General features: G+C 37.4%; 2 protein-coding genes across 3 annotated transcripts in view; both read right to left on the bottom strand.

The window, feature by feature from the left end:
- The window catches only part of LOC149792894 (uncharacterized), a 118902-nt gene that overhangs the window by 55843 nt on the left and 41899 nt on the right, over positions 1-21160 (bottom strand). The window lies entirely within an intron of this gene.
- On the bottom strand, positions 7139-15173 carry LOC149792895 (uncharacterized). Of its 2 annotated transcripts, XM_089966713.1 has the most exons (4): positions 15029-15156; positions 10599-10671; positions 8448-8771; positions 7141-7808 (listed from the first exon to the last, which is right to left on the bottom strand). In XM_089966713.1, the coding sequence occupies exons 3-4, from the start codon at positions 8554-8556 to the stop codon at positions 7564-7566; spliced, it is 354 nt and encodes a 117-aa protein (XP_089822839.1). In that variant the 5' UTR covers positions 8557-8771; positions 10599-10671; positions 15029-15156; the 3' UTR covers positions 7141-7563. The 2 variants fall into 2 exon arrangements, with proteins under 2 accessions (XP_089822840.1, XP_089822839.1); XM_089966714.1 differs by lacking the exon at positions 8448-8771 and having other exon boundaries at positions 7139-7808; positions 15029-15173.

Genomic DNA, 21160 nt, shown 5'->3' with positions numbered 1-21160 from the left:
ATCACCGTGGCATGACGATGACAATCTCCGTAACGTTTGATGTCCTCTTGGCTCCACGTCTTGTCGATGGGGTCTAAGACCCATTGGGCAAAATCGGCTAACGTGTTCGGTCCTCGAAAGATTTTTTCACGCCCTCCAGGAATTTTGCTGCAGTGAGCGCAATGACTGAAAATAGGTTCTTGAATGCACTTCTCGCACGCTCGATGAGCCACGCAGAAATTAGGAATGTGAATGCCAATCTCTTGCATGCATTCGAAATCGAAAACGATGAAATTGCCTTTATTCTTCTTCTTGTGACCGTCCTCTTCCTCTTGTGGGGGTTGGTATTTTTGCACGTAACATTGATGTTCCAAGTCCACGATGTGGTGACAAATGTGACATTTTTTCTTTCCTGAACATACGTGTGCCTTGGCATTATTAGTACGTATGCCTTGTCCACACGTAGGGCACAATCTCAGCAGTTGACAAGCGCATTTCTGCTGTGAACCTTGCGTCTTCAAATGTTGTTTGTAACAGGTAGGGCTGACAAACGTGCGCAGACAAGTTGAACAAGGCACTGGTCCTTCGCTCAGACAGGGTGGAGAGGCCAAACATCCTGGGCATTTCAATCCACAATACTTGTGTTGCTCTCGATTATTATAACCATGGTCACATTTCTCACAGTAATATCTGTATCTTAGAAATCCGGTGATACTGGTAATGGTATCGAAATGTTCATCGTGATGATAAAGGTGAATGTATTTTCCATCCTTAAAATCTTGGCCTCGAAACAACAGAGGCCCACGCACTTCTTGAGGGTGCACTTTCAAGGTGTAGCGTGGAGCTAGGACATCTTGCAACTTTTGCATTTCAGTAATGCCACAGGGTGTGTCTTTGGACAGGCCAGCTTGTTGCAACAGGAGTTCTGCTTCGTTTCGTTGTTTGGCTCGGTCCGATTGTTGAATAGTTTTCCAGACTCTTTTCCATTCTACCGTGTCGTTCTTGTTGGCATAGGTTCGTCCCACCACGATGGCACGGGCTAAACACATCTGGTCTTGAGGGTTGCTAATTCGGACGAGACTTGTTTTGGTGTTGCGAAGGTCGTCCACCAATAAGACCTTTTTGCGTCCAGTCCCTTGAGGAGGAGAGACGTGGGTCATGTCCAGTGTGGCTTTTCCATCGGTGATGTCAAACTGGTCATTAGATTGTTGCACGTGTTGAATTTTGTCCATGACTTTGGAAGTGGTCAATTCTGCAGGGGTGCTAAACTCGATCCAAACAGGGGATTTCAAACCGTCGTGTTGTATGGAAAGTCTCAAGCGATCGTCTTCTTTGGGTTGACATTGTCACTTGAGTTTGGTGAGCAAAGAATCCCACACTCCGGTGATAAACACTTCTGCTTTCTCTAACGGTACGTCGGACTTGAAATCTTTAAACTTCACCGTGTATTTGTAAGCCGTGGTTCTAAATTTTCTAGAGGAGCGCTTTTCCGTCTCTCGAATGGAATAGTACTTTTCAGGGTTGACTAAGGGTGGCAAACTTGGTTTAGAGGGTTCGAATTCTGGTTCACTCATGTCCTCTTCAAAATCACTGGCATGAATTTGTGCCGAGATTTCAGCTCTGGTACGAGGCGATAGATCACGTTTCTGCCTCTTACTTTCTTCTGCTTTCTTCTCAAATGAATTGGATCGTTTCATCTTGAGTGCAAAACGTCAAATGACTCAAGTTTAAACACCATGAACTAATTTATAGTCATGGCAGACCAGCGTATATAAAAGGTTGTGTGTCTTGTCCTTTCACTATTCATTTCACTCTCAAACCGAGCACAACGATGGAAGAGACTACCCAGATGGAACGTTTCATCAGAGCTTTGCGAGGGGTCATTAGAAAATTCTCTTCAGACCAGCCGACGGACTACTCTCCTTCCTTTCGAGATAAAAGTCAAGATACTTGCTATATCTGTCAGAAGAAAGGGCATTGGTCTTCAGAGTGTCCAGACCGTCAAAAAAGAAAAAAAAACAGGGGCTAGAAAAGACAAAAGTCATGATACCTGTTATTATTGTAAAGAAAAAGGACGTTGGTCTCCAGATTGCCCAAAAAAGAAACAAGAGGAGTCAGAAGAAAAGAGGGATTCTTCAGAGGAAGAAGAGAGGGATTCTTCAGAGGAAGAAAGCAGCCAGGTAATGAAAAAGTTGTTGTTGTTGTTGTTGTAGGGCTTAACGCCATTTTTCAGCACGCGATTGGCTATACATGGCGGCCAGTATTAATGGTGGAGGAAGAACCCGGGAAAACCCCGGAAAGAATCAGAGGAAGAAGAGAGGGATTCTTCAGAGGAAGAAAGCAGCCAGGTAAAGAAAAAGAAACAGGAGAAGAAAAGAAGAAGGGAAGAAAGTGAGGAGGAAGAAGAGGAAAAGCCTGTGAGGGTGAAGAAATTGAAAAAACAGAGAGACTAAACAATGAGACAGAAGAAGTGAATGTAAGTTATAAAGTGTTCTGTTGTAAATTGTGAACTGGATTGTAACTATGGAGAAAAGAATACATTAATTATATAAGGTAAGTGTCTTTGAGTTTTGATTTTAAATAAGAAGCTTCACTCACGCACTCATACACAGACACGTACTATACGGGTAAAATGGGTTGATTTTTTGTTGATTTTTGAGTTATTGGCAAATTGAAAGGCTATCTCTTTTCGAGAGAAGTGGGTGGCCCTGAAAAGGGCCTTTTTTGGTGTAGGGGTGAGTTTAAGCAATCAACTTTAACTGCCTTAAGCCTTTGCCACGGCCAAGGCCTACTTCTGATGATGATTGGGTTGAAATCACTCAGGGTGGTACGGTAGGCTTAGTCACAGGGTTGGCGTGTTTAGCTCGGGAAGGTCGTATTCTCTTCGGTCGTGATAAAGAAGTCTGATACATTTCTTTCAGACTTCTTAACTCCGCTAAAATGTCCAACAGTACCGTGGCCGTTTGATTTTCACCCTCTTGTTTCTTTGCTGCTACTTCTTCTTGTTGTTTTTGTCTTACCTCTTCTTGTTGCTGTTGCTGTTGCTGTAGGAGAAAAGCTTGTTCCGCTTCCTTTTGTCGTTGCATAAATTTCTCCAATTCTTCTTTCTGTCTCTGTTTAAAATTCTCCACTTGCGGTAATGAAGAATGAGACGAAGGTTCCGGAACAAATTCTTGCGAGGTAAGAAAATCCACAAAATCCCAATGTACCTCTTCTGAAAGTAAGTCCGGGTTCCCTTGGGCGGTGTCCACTGCTGGTGCACCCCAGTGAATCGTTTTCTGAGTTTCCTTCATGTTGAATAACTGTCGCATAGATTGACTGCACACAGGCGCTAGCGAATCTATATAGACCACGTGACGTCACAGACTGCTCTCTTCGGATTGGATGCGGGCTGACTGAATTTTGTCACGCGTGTTTGGATTGGTCGATGAAATCAATCCGTTTCAATCCTTCCTCTCTCTATAAATAAGCGCAGTTCAGCGCAATCACTCACCTGTTCTCGGAGCCTCAAGATGTGGACCGACGTTCAATCTTCCACCCTTGTGTCAACAATGATGTTCAGAACGGACATACCCATGTATGTCCGTCCAAGTGGACTGTTGTCGATATGACAGATACTAGTCTATGGATGAGAAGAGTTTACATAGAAAGACAAGGATGCCTCAAAGAGGGTACATGTGTATGGACCTGCAGTTAGAAGGAGTTTAAGAAGAAGAAGATGTGACAGATGCCGTCTATGTTAATATTAACATAAAACCAAAGGCCCTTTTCAGGGCCACCCACATTTCTCGAAAAGAGATTGACTTTCCATTGCCTACCCCTTTTTTAAAAAATTTAAAAAAAAAAAATTTAAATTCCCCTTGTGCCTAGACAGACCCAAACTCTATTCCCCATGTTCAATTCCCCTTGTCCCTAGACAAGCCCAAACTCTATTCCCCATGTTCAATTCCCCTTGACGCTAGAGTGGCCCAGGGTTTTTCTCCATGTTCAATTTCCCTTGACGTTAGAGTAGCCCAGGGTTTTACTCCATGTTAAATTTCCCTTGACACTAGAGTGGCCCGGGGAGAGGGGGTCTGTAATGCTTATTCCCATTGACGCTAGGGTGGCCCCCTTCACTACTGATGTATCTTTATTTAAGCAAAATTAGTAAAACTGTCAGTCTAAGTGTGAAAATAATAATTCATTTTATCTAAGCCTTGCGTATGTATGTATGTATGTATGTATGCATGCATATATGTATGTATGTATGTATGCATGTGTATGCGTGTGTATATATGTATGTATGCATGGATGGATGGATGGATGGATGTATTTGTGTGTGTGTGTATGTATGTATGAATGTATGTATGTGTGTACGTGCGTGCGTGCATGCATGTGCGTGCGTGCTTGCGTGCATATATGTATGTATGTATGTATGTGTGCGTGTGTATGTTCTTGGAAATATTTTGTTCAGTAACATAGCATGCATTGCGTCCGATACAAATTATGTATCTATGTATCTTTGTAATAAGGAAACTCGGTAAGATTACCCCATTATGTACACATATCTGAATCCAAAACAGTTACTGTTGTTTTTAAAAAGTCATATATGACTGTCATTCATCTTTAGTTTACTGCGGACTATCGGCATTTTAATTTTTAAGCCCATTGTAAACGTTATTATTCAGGATGCACTATTTGTTTTCTTATACATGTACTAACATTTTCAAAAATAAACATCGTTTAATTTACCCTGCCGATGCCGCCAACAACAGCATACTTCTCTTTACGTCTCCAAGCCAGGACGGCCAAAATAAGACGCTCACAATCGGCCTATACATCCACAACCGCCCCGCCCTCGCCTGAAGTATTATAAGTGGTGGTTCGTGCGTGCCAGTCATAAACGTACCATAACGTGACATCAGGGCGCGCTTTATATGATATAAACATCTGACGTACTACGTGTATTAAAGTAACGGTCATGGTGACATTTCGCGATCCATTATTCTCAGATCCTTGAAATTGCGGGGGAAGTAGCTAGGACATCGGACTAGACGGACACAGCTATGGAATCGCGTATTGTAAACGATGGCCGCTCTCAAGTTAAGGCTTACTGTTTTTTTATTATCCAAATGATAAACGTCCGTGATGGCGTGTGACACTTTCGCTTCTAACTTGGAATGTATTAGAGGATGCACCGCTTTCCTTTTTAGAGTTTATCCAGATGCAAAATACACGAATTACTCCATTCCTGACCGGCCGGACACTGCCCTCCACATGGTGGCATTCGTTACGCGTGATGCACGAGACCACCTATATGATTCCCGCTCCAAACAGGAAATAGTGAGGCATATCCGCCGATCCAGGACGTCTCTGGTAGCTATATTCCATCATAAACCATCGGTCAGATTTATAATCTCAAAAGCTGCGGTCGATAATATCAAAGTCGTCGGGGATTTACGCGCTCTTCAACGGCAAGATTATGGCGGTGTTTAATAGTCGAGCTATTGGATTCACAATCATCAGCTGATAGGCCTGCCTCTATCACGTAGGCATTGCCATGGCCCTTTTTGCGTTTGTCCCAATACAGCGACAAGAAAGCCCACTGAGCTCGTTTAGATATAATTATTAATTACTCCACAGAGAATACCGAAATAGGCTCATATAACGTAATATACGTGGCTAACTCGCCGTGGAAGCAGACTGCGACATCCGCCTAGTTGTTGGAACTGTCTGCGTTAATTTCAACCCAAGCTTCTCGGTTTGGATAGCGTAGCTTTGCACGGATGGCAAACATTCCTGTTTCTAGTTGTTTATGCATATATTTAGCTTCTGATGGGATTGGATGCATGCAAGGTCGTATTCAGCGTGAATCGCTCTGCGTCGGTAAACTCGTAAAAAACACAGAAGATGACATCATCTCCTGTTAGAACTCTAAACAGCCACCAGTAGGCAGCCGGAAATATCTTGCTGGACTAACCGAGGAAACAGTATGCCGAGCTTACATGCAAATCCTTAACTTTACATGTGGCGACTAAGACGTTTACTGCACCTGTAGATCAGCCAGATTGACTTTACAAGAGAATATGAATCTACTCCTTCATGCTGGAGCACCCACACCGGTAACGTTGTGTGTCACTGACGTGTATTTCAAGCCCTGACTCTGCCCAGACCTCCCAAATCGCGGAGTGAAGCTTTTAATTATTCATCATCTTGGATGAAGCTTTGCTGCTAGAGAACGATTTTGAAAGGTTCAGGCAAATTAAAGCTCAATGCATATGCAGACTATATCTCACCGAGGGACACTGGAATAACTTTCACTAAATCCATAAGGGGCCCGCTACTGCGCGAAGCTGCAATTGGGTGTCGGAAAAATCCACGCCCAAGGTTAAACATGGGGGCGACTTAAATCTTTCTCTCGCTGCTGTGAAGGCGATGCATAAAATGTGGCTTCCTTCAACCGTATGTTCCACACCCTTCACTTGCGATTGCGGCCATGTGTCAGCCACAGGTCCAAAAAAAAGTTCGAGGTATCCGACTTTCGCCACCGTGGTTACGAGGTAACTTTCCAAGTCTGACCTGCTGCGTCTCGCCAAATATCTGCAGAATTGCAAGGGGCCTTTACATACGCTCAAGAGGTCAGTACCACTATCCCTGACAGTTTGCAAAACGGCCTTCCTCTATGATGGTACTTCGGGCAAAGCCCTGTCGACTGTTCTACTTAGGCTTAGTGCGGCCTCGCTCTGCAACCAGGGCTGCATATTTCAAAATATCAAAATAGTATTTCAAATAATATTCATTTAAATTATTTTGTTATTCTAGTCTTTTATTACCGTTGTAACATTCTGGTCAGGGTCGATAGCATGCGTTTGCTAGATGGTTTAGCATATTTATGATCACAAATTAGTACATTCTAGCATAGATATAGGAATCCAAATGTGATTTAATATTTTCGATTGCTTTTACATGCAATTCTTAAATTTAGGAAAACCATTTGTACATTACTACGGAAAACAAATGTGAATGATAGGACACACACACACACACACACACACACACACACACATATATATATATATATATATTTATATATATATATATATATATATATATATATATATATATATATATATATATATATATATATATATATATATATATATATCTGTCACACACATATATATATATGTGTGTGTGTGTGTGTGTGTGTGTTTGTGACAAATCTTTGTTAATAATGAAAGTATGCCCATATATACAATGCAATGCGACATGGACTTGACATGACATAGACACTACATTGACACGACATTGACATGACATCTAGACATACTGATTATCAACTATTTAAAAATAAATTCTAAATTGACGGATACATTTTTTCTTGCTTTTCAATAAGTTATATATGAGGATATATCACATTTGACCCTCAGCAAAATGTATGTGTAATATTCATAAGTATGGGATGATTTGTGAATTTCGTTTATTTTGTTCTTTTTGTTCTCATATCCATATTCTTCAATGACGATGTTCTCCATGTGACCACACAGCACTACAATGAGTATATTTAAAACAAACTCTCTGGTAAACAAATCACTAAATTGGAGCTTAAAGCATTCCAGTTTGTTCTTGTGACATGACATCATTTTCAGAGATGTTGGTGTTGTGTCTTCTACGACGAAAATACCATAAAATTACACCAGTTCCATTAATAACTGTCACTGGCAGAAACCCACATATCAATCCTATTTCCAATTTACTCGGCCTTTCTTGGTCAGAGGGTGAAGATTCTTCACCTACAGCATACTGTAGAGCTTTCCCTTCCCTGAATTCCGAACGTTGTTCTGGCAAAACTGTCATGTGAAAAGATAAATTAATATAAAATTCTTCTTTTGGATAATAATTATAGAATTTAAAATGCGTATAGCTGGCATAATGTATAAGAAGATTTAAAACTAAGGAGACTAAATTCTTCACTAAGTGCGCAATAGATCTATTAGACTGAGCATACATGTATCTCCAATCAGGGTGCGTGTATTATTTTCAGTGCACATTACTCAATATCAAACGAGAGAAGAATAAAAAAGAGAAGACGTTTGACCTCAATTTTTGCGAGACAAATTATTTTTTCAATACATAAGAGAACACATGTGCTTTTGTTATGGTAATGCATGTATTTAACATTTATGTTTTTTTATATCAGATTTTACTATTCATTGCCCGATAGCAAAAGCACGTGCATAGTACTCTTCTCTCTGAAGTAGGAAAATAATTAGATTTCATCAGTGCATACATTACTTAATTCATTTATTGTATAGCGTTGAGAACACTGTTTGAACTCTGTGTACCACCTACACAACACAACTATAGAAGACTTGCAAATCTGGTTTGACACAACTATATCAAAGAAGGATTATTGTATTTTTTGTTTGTTGTTTCCTTCAGTTCTTTTTAAATATCATCTTAATTTCAATGTCAGTAGCTTTACTCACCTGGCAGGTAGATTGATTGACATGGTAAGTATTGATGATGGCTGTCCTTAAGAAGAATGACGACATTGTAGTGTCCCGAGTCTTTTCTTGAAATATTATGGAGTGACATCCCAAATGTTTTAAATATCTCAACTCTACCCTTGTAGCTCTCTCATGGTGTAAATGCACCGTACGAGACCTTGGCGATACATATGTCTTCCTTTAACCACATAATGCTTAGTATAGACTCATTCAACGTTAGTGAACAGTTCCACGTAAAATTCACTGAATATGTAGTGTCACCAGTAATGACGATAGGTTCTGTTGCAACGACACATACAAAACCTGAAATAAGAGCTGTATTTATCAGTCGTTTTCAAGATTAAATACATTCGGATTCAAAATATAATTATACTGGAATAAAACTTGGCTTTGTGCTATTTGTGTGTACCTCTCCGATTATAGCATTGTTTGATATTATTGATTAAGTTATCATTATGGGATGTCGGAATATGGAAGAAATTTTTCAACCCGAGTAATTAGCCAATTTCTAGGACAAGACTTCATAATGAGAAACCATTCACGATGCTTTATGATTGCTTGGATTATTTCGCATTGTTAAGTAAATAACAGATGTCACATATCTCATCACAAGAAAAATTCATAAGACGACTCAAATTGTTCACTTGAATCGACTGAAACCATATTTGGTATGACCTTAGACTGAACGTGAACCTACCAAGTGTCGGGAAGAGTCATATGACGGGGTGATGAAACAGAGAAGGAAGAGGAAATGCAGCCATGTTCCATCATAGATATAAGAGCTAAACGTGTTGCACAGCGGAAGGCACGCTACGGGTCTAGGAGAAAAGACACAATATCTGTACCAATGAAAATACTGACGAGTGGCTGGCGTAATCATTAACTTGTCAGAGCCACGTTAATTGAGGTCACGAGGGTGCGCCGAGGGTAAAACGAGTCTTTTGATGGAATTTGAACCGCAAGTTTCTTACATTTTTGCAGTGCTTTCAAGTTCGTGTGTTCTTTGAAATGTTTTAGAAACCAAATAAAGGATGGCAATGCTTGTGTCCTCGTAATTGTTGACCTTCAACAAGAGGTTGAATACATCAAGTCGCACGAATTACTCGGATAGCTATATCCTCTAGCTATGTTGTGATTATTATGGCATTTGTATTTGAAGATATGTCTTTTGTTTCTGGTCAATTGTTTGAGATTAATCATGCGCAGTATTAACTTCCGCTTTGAGCAAGATAAATGTTAATTGGAGCTCGTTTACGAATTTTAAAAGAATACGTATTAGGATGGGATTGTTTAGATGCTAGTGAACGATCTTTGATCAATGTGACACTTGCGTATTAGAAATTATACATATGAGCGGGTCTTGAGCGACTTTTGCTTTCGGTAGATATGCATTGTTTTGTACGAAGATCTATATCTGTACCTGTTTCCGTCGTGGAAAAGATGGCGAGACTTCGTTTTTTACGAGACTTCGTTTTTGATGAGGCTTCGTTTTTGAGCTGTTATAGACCTGTTTGTTTATAAGCGTTACATCCAGTGTTGCTGGGTATCAGCATACCGTAGGTTATAGTCTACTATGTTTTTATAATGCATAGACAGAATAATCAGCTATGAAAGATTGGTGTTTATCGGGAAATCTCTAAAAGACTGCTAATAGTACCCTTACGGCAGTTAGACGTACTGATAGATGAACAGTTGCAATGTCTTGTTCATAACTGGTTTGTTTGTGCTCTGTAAGCGTTGGTAAAGCATATCGTTCATTATTTCTAATCACCTGTTTGATATTATTCGGACTGTGTTGTTATTATTCGGACTGTGGTGTTATTATTCGGGCTGTGTTGATATTATTAGGACTGTGTTGATATTATTCGGACTGTGTTGATACTATTCGGACTGTGTTGTTTATGCGCTGATTACAGAACATATAATGAAACTTCAGCCATTATTGCCTCCTGCATAAGTAAAGATTTCTCTGTAGTGCTGGCAAATTAGAACGTCATGCTTGTAGTGAATCTAACAATAAAAGTGCTAAAGATAATTGATCAAAGGTAGGTAGATTACATTCCATTAAGGATTTTAATATTATGATTTACAACAGTGGATTTTTAAACAAGAAATTGATGGTGCATTTACCTTGCACATTGTAAGTTTCACATCCAATAGCTACTACCAAGAGGAAAATAGAAACTATGTTGAGAGTCATCGTCTGAAAGAAACATAATTGGTAAGCTACAGATACGTGTCATAAATAATGTAGTTATAAAGTATGAAAAACAATAGAGCACATCCTGGAACAATTATTAGCGACATGTACGCGATATTCTTCTCTCTCTCACCCACCCTATAAATTCGATAGTACTTCGGACGTTATCGACACTCTGATTCTGCCGAAATTCTCCAGACCACAATAAAAATAATCTTTAAACAGATTCATAATTTTTCTGCCAAATATGTCACGCTCAGATTTGAAAAGCGTAATTAAAATAAACGTTATCTTCCACAACAATTAGATCTTGTTATCGACGTATGCAGAATACAGTTGATGTATATTTAATAATTTAAACACATTTAATTTATATATTAGATTTCCTGTTCTATTTGCATTTTTTTTAAAAAACCATTTCTCTTTCTCCATGGATGTTTCCCTGTCTGTATAAATGATGAGTGATTTTATTCAATAAAGGTGAGATCATGCTATCTCTATGCTGAAGACCTCGTTAAAATGCCGACATTTATCTTGGGACACAAGGTGACTTTGTAACGCGGGTATCACGTGCATAACAATTTACACATTTACATACAGTATGAGAGCAAATCAAATTTCAAATTGGTAGAAGGCTTACATGTGCTACGGGGGAAATTGGTAGACGGCTTACATGTGCTACGGGGAAAATTTGCTTATTTAAATCGTAGAAATAACAGCTCATAGTAGTAAGAAAGAAATGAGAGGTGAGAAAACATACATTAATATACTATCTTCCGAGCAGCAACATTATTATACAATCGTTATAGTTACTACATTTCGTTGGCTCTAATGAAATATTTTTATTATTCTACTGAAGCAGTAGACATGCATCCAGAGTTGCTGATCATTGAGTTCTGTACCATTTATATTGGTCTAAACGCGACACTTATTTAAACCGTTTCTAAAGGTGATAAATTATGGATCTGACGTTCATAATGTTGCTATCGAACATCATATATTGCTTGCAACAAAAGAAAAGCGGATAACATATTAAATTAAATATTAATTTAAATACATTTAATTTACAGATTACATTTTTATTTCCGAAACTAATTCTCTTTGTCCATGTATATTCTATTAATTTAATTAATATTTAATTTAATTTACTAAATTAAATTAGAATTAAATACTTTTTGAAATAACTATGCTGCAGATTTACAGCGTATCAGAACTATGCTAGGCAACATAAATGCATAATGCAGTACACACTCTACCTTTGAAAAATGCAAACACTGACTGAATTCGGTACTCATACAACATAAATGCATAATGCAGTATACACTATACGTTTGTAAACTGCAAAAACTGACTGAATTCGGTACTCATACAACATAAATGCATAATGCAGTACACACTCTACCTTTGTAAAATGCAAACACTGACTGAATTCGGTACTCATACAACATAAATGCATAATGCAGTACACACTATACGTTTGAAAAATGCAAACACTGACTGAATTCGGTACTCATACAACATAAATGCATAATGCAGTACACACTCTACCTTTGAAAAATGCAAACACTGACTGAATTCGGTACTCATGCAACATAAATGCATAATGCAGTACACACTATACGTTTGAAAAATGCAAACACTGACTGAATTCGGTACTCATACAACATAAATGCATAATGCAGTACACACTCTACCTTTGTAAAATGCAAACACTGACTGAATTCGGTACTCATACAACATAAATGCATAATGCAGTACACACTCTACCTTTGTAAAATGCAAACACTGACTGAATTCGGTACTCATACAACATAAATGCATAATGCAGTACACACTATACGTTTTTAAAATGCAAACACTGACTGAATTCGGTACTCATACACATCCTAGTCATAAAATACATAAATAAGCGTATGAAATCCGACCAGTAGTATCATGAGTGTGTATAAAATAATTTCTCTTTAAGACCTGGTTTACACAGTGGCTTTGTGATATAGCCTAATATATATATATATATATATATATATATATATATATATATATATATATATATATATATATATATATATATATATATATATATATATATATATACTTTATGCAGAGTACATATGCTGTATGGTGATATGATGATTACTGTTTTGCAAAAATGGAATTCCTTTTCTCTTTATGATGTTGTGCATTTGCCAAAGATATCCTACTTTAACTGTTGTTGTGTTGTTGTTGTTGTGGGGTTTAACGCCATTTTTCAGCACGATAGGCTATACATGGCGGCCAGTATTAATGGTGGAGGAAGAACCCGGAAAACCCCGGAAAGAACCACCGAACCACGAGAAGCTACTGGCAAGCTTTCTCACATGCCCACATTGGCTGAATCTTAGACTCGAACCGCCGCAGACAGAGGTGAGATGGCAGTGATCCGTAACGAAGAGCGCTTTAGACCACTCGGCCACTCGGGGCCCCCTACTTTAACAGAAAGAACAAAATGCCGATAGAAAGGACACGTGAATGTAACAGTTTAGTTATGTTTCAGAGATTTAAATGTCTTCCAGAAATCGTCCCAACCCATTTGCCACATTGTTTCAACTTTATTTTTAAATTGTATTTCTAATATTTGTTTAAGTTTACTTTTTATATTTGTTTTAATAACTTTGACATAAAAAATTATTTGGTAAATGGGAATTGGGAATGATCTACCAGGACATTTTAGTCAACATAAGGTTTAATATGCATGGTCTTTGAAATTGTTGAAGATAATAATGCGTACTGCTAATGTTAACAACCATATGATTTTATATGGATGGTCTTTGTAATTGTTGTACAGCTGCGCACTTGTCTAACATTTTTAGCAGGGAACCCTAAACAATATCTGTAAAGGAATTGTTTTATTGCAATAAACGTATTAATGAAATAAAAGAATGTAATAAAATAAGCGCTTATTGGAAGAACAGAGACTTATCTTAATGTGGCAGCTAGTCAGTTAAATATATCCTGATTTTTTAAATCTGCACTTTCAACTTTCACCAACAAATGAAGGATACAGATCTTTGTCAAATATATGATGTGAAAGTATAACTAATAATTCACGTCATGATTAAATAATGGATTGTATTGCGAATCGAAATCGAAAGTAGAAATTTGGGTTTCTCTGATGAAACTTACAGGAACAGATGTAACTTTTCATAGGTTAAAAGTTATAGGTACCCACATTTGTTTTTGTATCCCATCTGCCAAACAAGAAGTCTCGATTTGGAAACTTAAATGGCATTCCACTTGTTAAAGTACTTTTTTGTACGTTATATTAAAGCTTTCTTTGAAACTTGATCATCGCAATCATTTTACTTCTTTTTTTAATAAAAATGTGTCACTTCTTTCCTAGGACCGGCAATTGCTAGTTACTGTACAAAAAAGAAATACTTTCATAGATTTCGGCCATTGTGAGAACGTGAGAAGTTTGCCTGCAACTTCACCTGGACCGGTGTCTCTTACCTTGTTTTTCCCGGTGTAACAGGCCAAATTAACCCCTGCCCAGATTAAACCCGGGTATAGTTTGGCCCAGGCCAGAGTATACTCCGGGGGATAAAGTGTCCTAGACTAAACTATGCCCGGGGGTGTAAAATAGCCTGGGCCGGACCATACTCCTTCAGGCTAGAATATGCCCCACTTGTATATTATATTAATATTTACTTATCGTTCTGGTCTTTACTTGTAGCAGGAAAACATTAACAACAATCATCACCGCCTTTTCTGAGTTTATTGAGGTATGTTTTCGCTCCAGTTTAAAGAAATAAGAATACCATTGTGATTTAAAAACAAGAACATATTGATGGGAGTGTTAGAAATATAAAAGCTAATCAATACAATTGGACTGGAAGAATGTGAGGTATATATTGTATCATGATTCTTGATTCCTTCTTCAAGTTTTCCACAAAACGCTCAAATTGTTGAGCATTGACACGACCACGATAGTGGTTCACATGATTAACACTGTCTGGACATGAAGAGTATATATATATAATGTTGAAAAATTAAGTAATTCTCATATATATCGCTTAACACTATTGATATCATGGGGATATAACTTGGCCTGAGGGGTATGAATTGGCCTAGGCCATAATATACCACAGGAGTATAAATTGGCCTAGGCCATAATATACCCGGGTACAATCTAGCCTAGGCCGCTTTAACCCCAGGTATAATCCGGACTGGGTGTATACTATTGCCTGTTACACCGGATTCTTCCTGCACTAGTTACACTGGCCGTCATGTATAACCTATCATGCGTTGATATATAGCATGAAACCCAAAACAACAACAAAAACAGCTGCGACGTGCAATCAAATTACCTAATAATACTTACATTTCAAAACTAATCAATAATGTCTTGTCAGAACATGTATTCATATAGGTCATATTCTAGCTGATTTGATAATGCGCTGGGATCCTCACTTTTAACAGTTTCTATATTCAACGTTTTACATGTCGACCTTCACGCGTGTTCGTTCGTAGATAGGAAGGGATAAATGCATTGGAAGTTGGTAAATAATCGAATTAGATATATAACAATAGCAAGTCATTCAAAAGTTTCTTTTAACTGTTATTTCGTTTCAATTAAATTTTCCAGTCTAATACGCAACTAATCAGCATACTACAGTTTCAAGTTTTATTTTCCGCTCCTCCTACATTATGTTGTTGTTGTTGTTGTTGTTGTTATTGTTCTTGTTGTTGTCGTTGTTGGGTTTAGCGCCATTTTCAGCACACGATAGGCTATGTATGGCGGCCAGTATTAATGGTGGAGGAAGAACCCGGGAAAACCCCGGGAAGAACCAGCGACCCACGAGAAGCTACTGGCAAGCTTTCTCACATACCCACATTGGCCGAATCCCAGACTCTAACCCACGCAGGCAGAGGTGAGATGGCAGTGATCCGTAACGGAGAGCGCTTTAGACCACTCGGTGACTCGGGGCCCCTCCTATTATATGCATGACGTGATCAAAATTAAAACTCGAAAATGGTCACTGTAATTTGATAAGTAATTTTGTTCCATTTCGAAAAAGATCGAGATAATTTCATACACGTCTTCTTTAACAATTAAATAAATTGTAATTGTGTTGAACAAGATACTTGTAAAGGATAATTTTGACTAATAGGGGTTTAATATATAATTTTGTATTCCCAGTCCTTGCAACAAAATCTGAATGACGAAAGAAACTGTTTATGACGTCATTGTGCTTTATGTACTACGATAAACAGCGGTTCCAAATATTTACAGTAAATACTATAATGTATTGCCAGGTAAGAAAATCAAAACAGAGAAGCGTTATTGCTTGAGAAGGGATATCTATACAGCTTTATTAAAATTATAAAATTTTCAATAAAGGTGAAACCAATACTACAATATGCCTTTCATATCTCTCTCTCTGTCTCTTTGTCTCTCTCTCTCTCTCTCTCTCTCTCTCTCTCTCTCTCTCTATATATATATATATATAATGTAATGCCTCATTATAGTAATACATAAACTCGTCATGACACTCCATTATGTGCATATATCTGTAATGAGAAGAGTTACGGTTTTTCTTGGAATAAACGAGAACAGTGTCGGGCTTGCATTAACACAAGTGGTTTAAGTGGAAGTCCGATAACAAGTCAATATATATAAGGAAAGAACACGTTCACAACATTTATGCCATCTTTAATAAATTCATATACGACTGTCACGTATCTGTAATGTGATACGGACTATTACATATTTATTTTTTCAAACATATTGTTCACATTTATATCAGTGTGGACGATTTATTATTTTTTCTTATACATAAGCTTAAATTGTCAAAGATACAGGTAAATGCATAGACACATACTATATATTCATGAATGAAGATACGTATCATACAGGTAAATGCATAGACAATATAATATATATTAATAAATCAAGATACGTATCATGCAGGTAAATACATAGACAAGATACGATATATTCATAAATGAAGATACGTGTTATACAGGTAAATACATATATAAGATACGATATATTCATGAATGAAGATACGTATGATACAAGTAAATACATAGACAATATACTGTATATTCATGAATGAAGATACGTATCATACAGGTAAATGCATAGACAATATACGATATATTCAGGAATGAAGATACGTATCATACAGGTAAATGCATAGACAAGATACGATATATTCATGAATGAAGATACGTGTCATACAGGTAAATGCATAGACAGCATATGACATATTCATGAATGAAGATACGTGTCATGCAGGTTAATGCATAGACACTATTCTGTATATTCATTAATCAAGTAAAATCTTTTGCATTGACAGACTGGTTCAGAATAGGAGAAGAGGTAACAGAAGAAAACGTGATTTTAATATTTTGATATGTCGTTTATGTAACATGCAAAGTACACTGAACTAAATTATCTTTAAAATAACACATTCAGTTTTCGTTTGTCCTCCCTATATTTGTTGCTGCTGTACACTAGGGTATATGATGATGGAATAGACTGAGACTATAGTGTATGTATGTTTCTCGGATAAAAGGTGTACATAGATCTTAAAACATTAAGAAACTCTACTGCGGTATGTCATCAACCACATTTGTATATTACCTAAATGAGTTCTGGGATCAAAGTCTTAATCAACACATACACAAAGGGAGGTTGTGTACATCATCGTCATACCGGGAGAAAAGAAGGTACAAAAACCATTAACTAGAGTTTATAAAACGCAGGTGTACACTTGGATGTGCAGTTTAACCAATAACAAACATAACGTAGGTAGAAATAGATCTTACGTGGTGATGCATTGGAAACAAGAAGTTTAAATTTGTTTGGCTAGCGACAATGATTAGAGTATGGATACACATAGTATCCAGCACAGAGATAACGTTTATATACATAGATAGTACTCAACATGCCGATCTTGGGTGTACAGTATCTCTTGTTTGACTAAATAACGAATATCGACAATAACTGCAGTTCTGGCCAAACATTTATAATAAATAAAGAATCAACCCGACCTATGGACCCTTCTGATTTCGTTTGGCATTATGAAATCTTGAATATTCTTTTCTTTTTTTATTAATATTTCGTAAAAAGTCTTAGGTACGAAAATACGATTTGTTTCGTTATTTATAAAACGTGGACATTTGTCCAGAGCATGATTATAAAAACGGAATGTCGAACACATATATTACAGCACGTTTTTTTTGCGAAAGTTGCTTTATTGAGATTCTGTTGTTCACCTAGTTCTTTCGATGAAAATAGTTTAGAAAGAAAAGAAATAATTGTATATTGTCCTTCGAAATAAATGGAACATTTGACAGAGAGCATGATCAGACAGTACGGATATTTCTGTGATGGCACATAGTTGACTAGTTTTAGGTTAAGTCGTATTCGTCTATTTCGATGAGATTGTTTACAATATTTCAACCAACTTTGTTCCAGTTCCACTACTTATCATTCCATTTCTGGATATTGAAGTGAGGGGACGATTACTGGATGATATTGAAGTTGGGGACAATATTGGGGACGATTACTGGATGATATTGAAGTTGGGGACGATATTGGGGACGATTACAGGATGATATTGAAGTTGGGGACAATATTGGGGACGATTACTGGATGATATTGAAGTTGGGGACGATATTGGGGACGATTACAGGATGATATTGAAGTTGGGGACTATATTGGGGACGATTACTGGATGATATTGTAGTTGGGGACGATATTGGGGACGATTACTGGATGCAGGTACTCCAGATTTAATGTAATGTATTTGTGACACGATATTTGGATCATACAAATTGAAACAGCATAAATTACACAGACAAAATTTATTTAGAGTCGGATCTGAATCACCTAATTATAAGCATTAGCTCGTTGAAGATTTCTTACTGCATGAAACATGCAGCGGATGCATAACATTCTGTAATTTGAGAAACGGACATTTCTTCATTCTTTTGACAAAGAATGTTGAGTTTATTTACTTATACAAGACAATATTTAAAACAAGCATGCTGTAGGGTGGGCTTCATGTTTAAGGTTATTCTCCTTCTAGACCGATAGCCTTTAATCTATATCGTTAGTTTTATTTGTTACAAACCCCATTCTTGTTAAATCGGCCATATTCTGACAAACGTATCCTTTAAGGGAGTTTATTCATATCTGCCACGTGACAGGGCTTGTTGGAGATCAAATAATTAAACCAATAACTTCGATTAACATACTTTTTTTTAAAAATACTTTTTCATAGAGCATTATATAAGATTATTGTTACTTGTATTGTTGAAAATATTTTAGGATTAATTGGCCGATTTAAAGATTGAGTGATTACAAATGTTTCCATATGTCATGCTGCATATACATTTTCTTATGGCTTGATGCATTGTCTCTTTATAATAGACCATTATTGAGATTGTCATTAGGATTTCATTAGTAAAGATCTTGTTTATTATTGTGATATCATGGAGATATTTCGCGTAAGATTTCATTCAGAAGCAGGGATTGTCGAAAATATTTGTCAGTTTTTTTTGCCAACTAAGTCTGTACATATTCGGGAAAACCAATTGGCATTCAACATCTGGTGATTAACAAAGAAATGGCATACAAAAAGCAATCGATTTATATTGCTTAGCTTAGCTAGATTCCTCTCTCTCTATCTCTTTCCATCCATCTCTCACATTTACCATACAAAAATGATAAGACTCTGACTATGAATAGCCTTATACGGTCTTCAAGTCACTGCCTGTCTGCATAGAAGTGAATCTCGTCTGATTCATTGCTCAGACATGCGTGTTGCAACTGTATGTGTTTTCATTGGATAGTCGTCTTGAGTTTGTGGACGGACGCCTTCATAGATGACGAACTGCAGACTTGTATACAGGTGTAATGTGACCTATATCTCTCATTCGTAAGTTTATGCATGTTAACATATTTCTCATCAAAACATTCTGATGTTTATTTGTAGTCGAGCCGTTTGTTTTGGATGCATTTGAATGCAGCGAGTCTCGGAAGGTTCCCAGATTTCCTCGCCATTCTCTGAATTTATAATAGTTGTTATCTAGTTGGCTGCACAGTTCATCGAAATTTACCGGTTTCCCATTCTGCTGTTTCAATTTGGAGACATTAATCTTTCTGAGAAAGCTGTTGCTTTCCTGTAGCCCACTTGTTTGCATATTGGTATTGGTTAGTCCACCAAGATCCATTACTCATGGCGTTCTTCACTCTGACATCTTCCCTGATACTTCAACTCACGATGACGTAGTCAATAGTATGCCAGTACTTAGAGCGTGTTAGCACCCAGGACATATTGCTGCAGTGTGGCAGCCATACTACACTGTTTGTGATTAGGATGTCATGTTCAGCGTTTTTACCCAGTAGGAGGTGTCCGTATGTCATTAAAGATGATGGACTTGTCTGACTTACTATTTCTACAACAAGAGTCTCCGGGTTTTCGTAAAATATGCACTTGATTTCACCCCGGGCTGGTCATGGCGGGTGCAAGGAAGCTGATGATAGTTGATTGACCATTGTCAGACTATGGGAGGGGGCTAATTTACCTTGTTCTGTCATTGATGTCCTTCAGGAGAATTGCAAGCTTGCTAACTAGCAGGCAAATCTTCCAATATATCTTCATTCTTCACAAATAACTACCGCATGGTCGAAAAACACCGGTTTTGACGTTGACCATACACCTGTCTTCCTTTCAACCATATTAGACTTAGTAAAAACTCATAAGACGAGTCAAATGTCACCTTTGAAGCTGATTGGCTCATTGTCAATGAAGCATGCGAAAAATGAAATAAGAGCTTTATTTAGCAAAGCTGTCATAAATGAAAGAAATTATAATAGTCTACAGGCAGTGTACTTGTAATGAAAAGCGGAAATCGTGTTTCAAAGTATTCAACTTCCAATGTATATATTTTAGATTTCAAATTCAAAATATTTCCATGCTTAAAATTATTTATGTTCATTACTTGTTACATATCTTTCAAATAAAATGACTATGGCCACGGTATACAAACACTCTCTTTCATAAAACTTCATTCCTAGGCAAGGACATACATTAAGATAATGATTCGACATTAACTTCTGGCTTTTCGAATATAAACTGAGATATTGGCTCGGCATTGATTCCGGGTTTTTCAAATGGAAACTAAACACTGGCACAACATTAGGTCCTAAGTTTTCAAACTTAAGCTTAAACGCTTTCATGTGATTGATTCCTGGTTTTTCGAGTGGAAACTGAGTTACTAACACGACATTGGTGTCTTTGTTTCGAATGGAAACTGAGATACTTCACGGCATTCATTTCTGGGTTTTCAAAAGAAAACTGAAATACTGGCACAACATGGGTTCTTGGTTTTACAAACGTAAATTAAAACCATGGCGCGACATTGATTCCTGGGTTTTGCCGTGTGAACTTAGATACTAACACGGAATGGGTTCCTAGTTTTTCAAATGGAAACTAAG

Source organism: Sinohyriopsis cumingii, chromosome 8 (genome assembly GCF_028554795.1).
Source record: "Sinohyriopsis cumingii isolate HCF-2022 chromosome 8, ASM2855479v2, whole genome shotgun sequence".
Lineage (NCBI taxonomy): Eukaryota > Metazoa > Mollusca > Bivalvia > Unionida > Unionidae > Sinohyriopsis > Sinohyriopsis cumingii.
The sequence above is the reverse complement of the archived record's forward strand: the minus strand, read 5'-3'. Positions and strand labels throughout refer to the sequence as shown.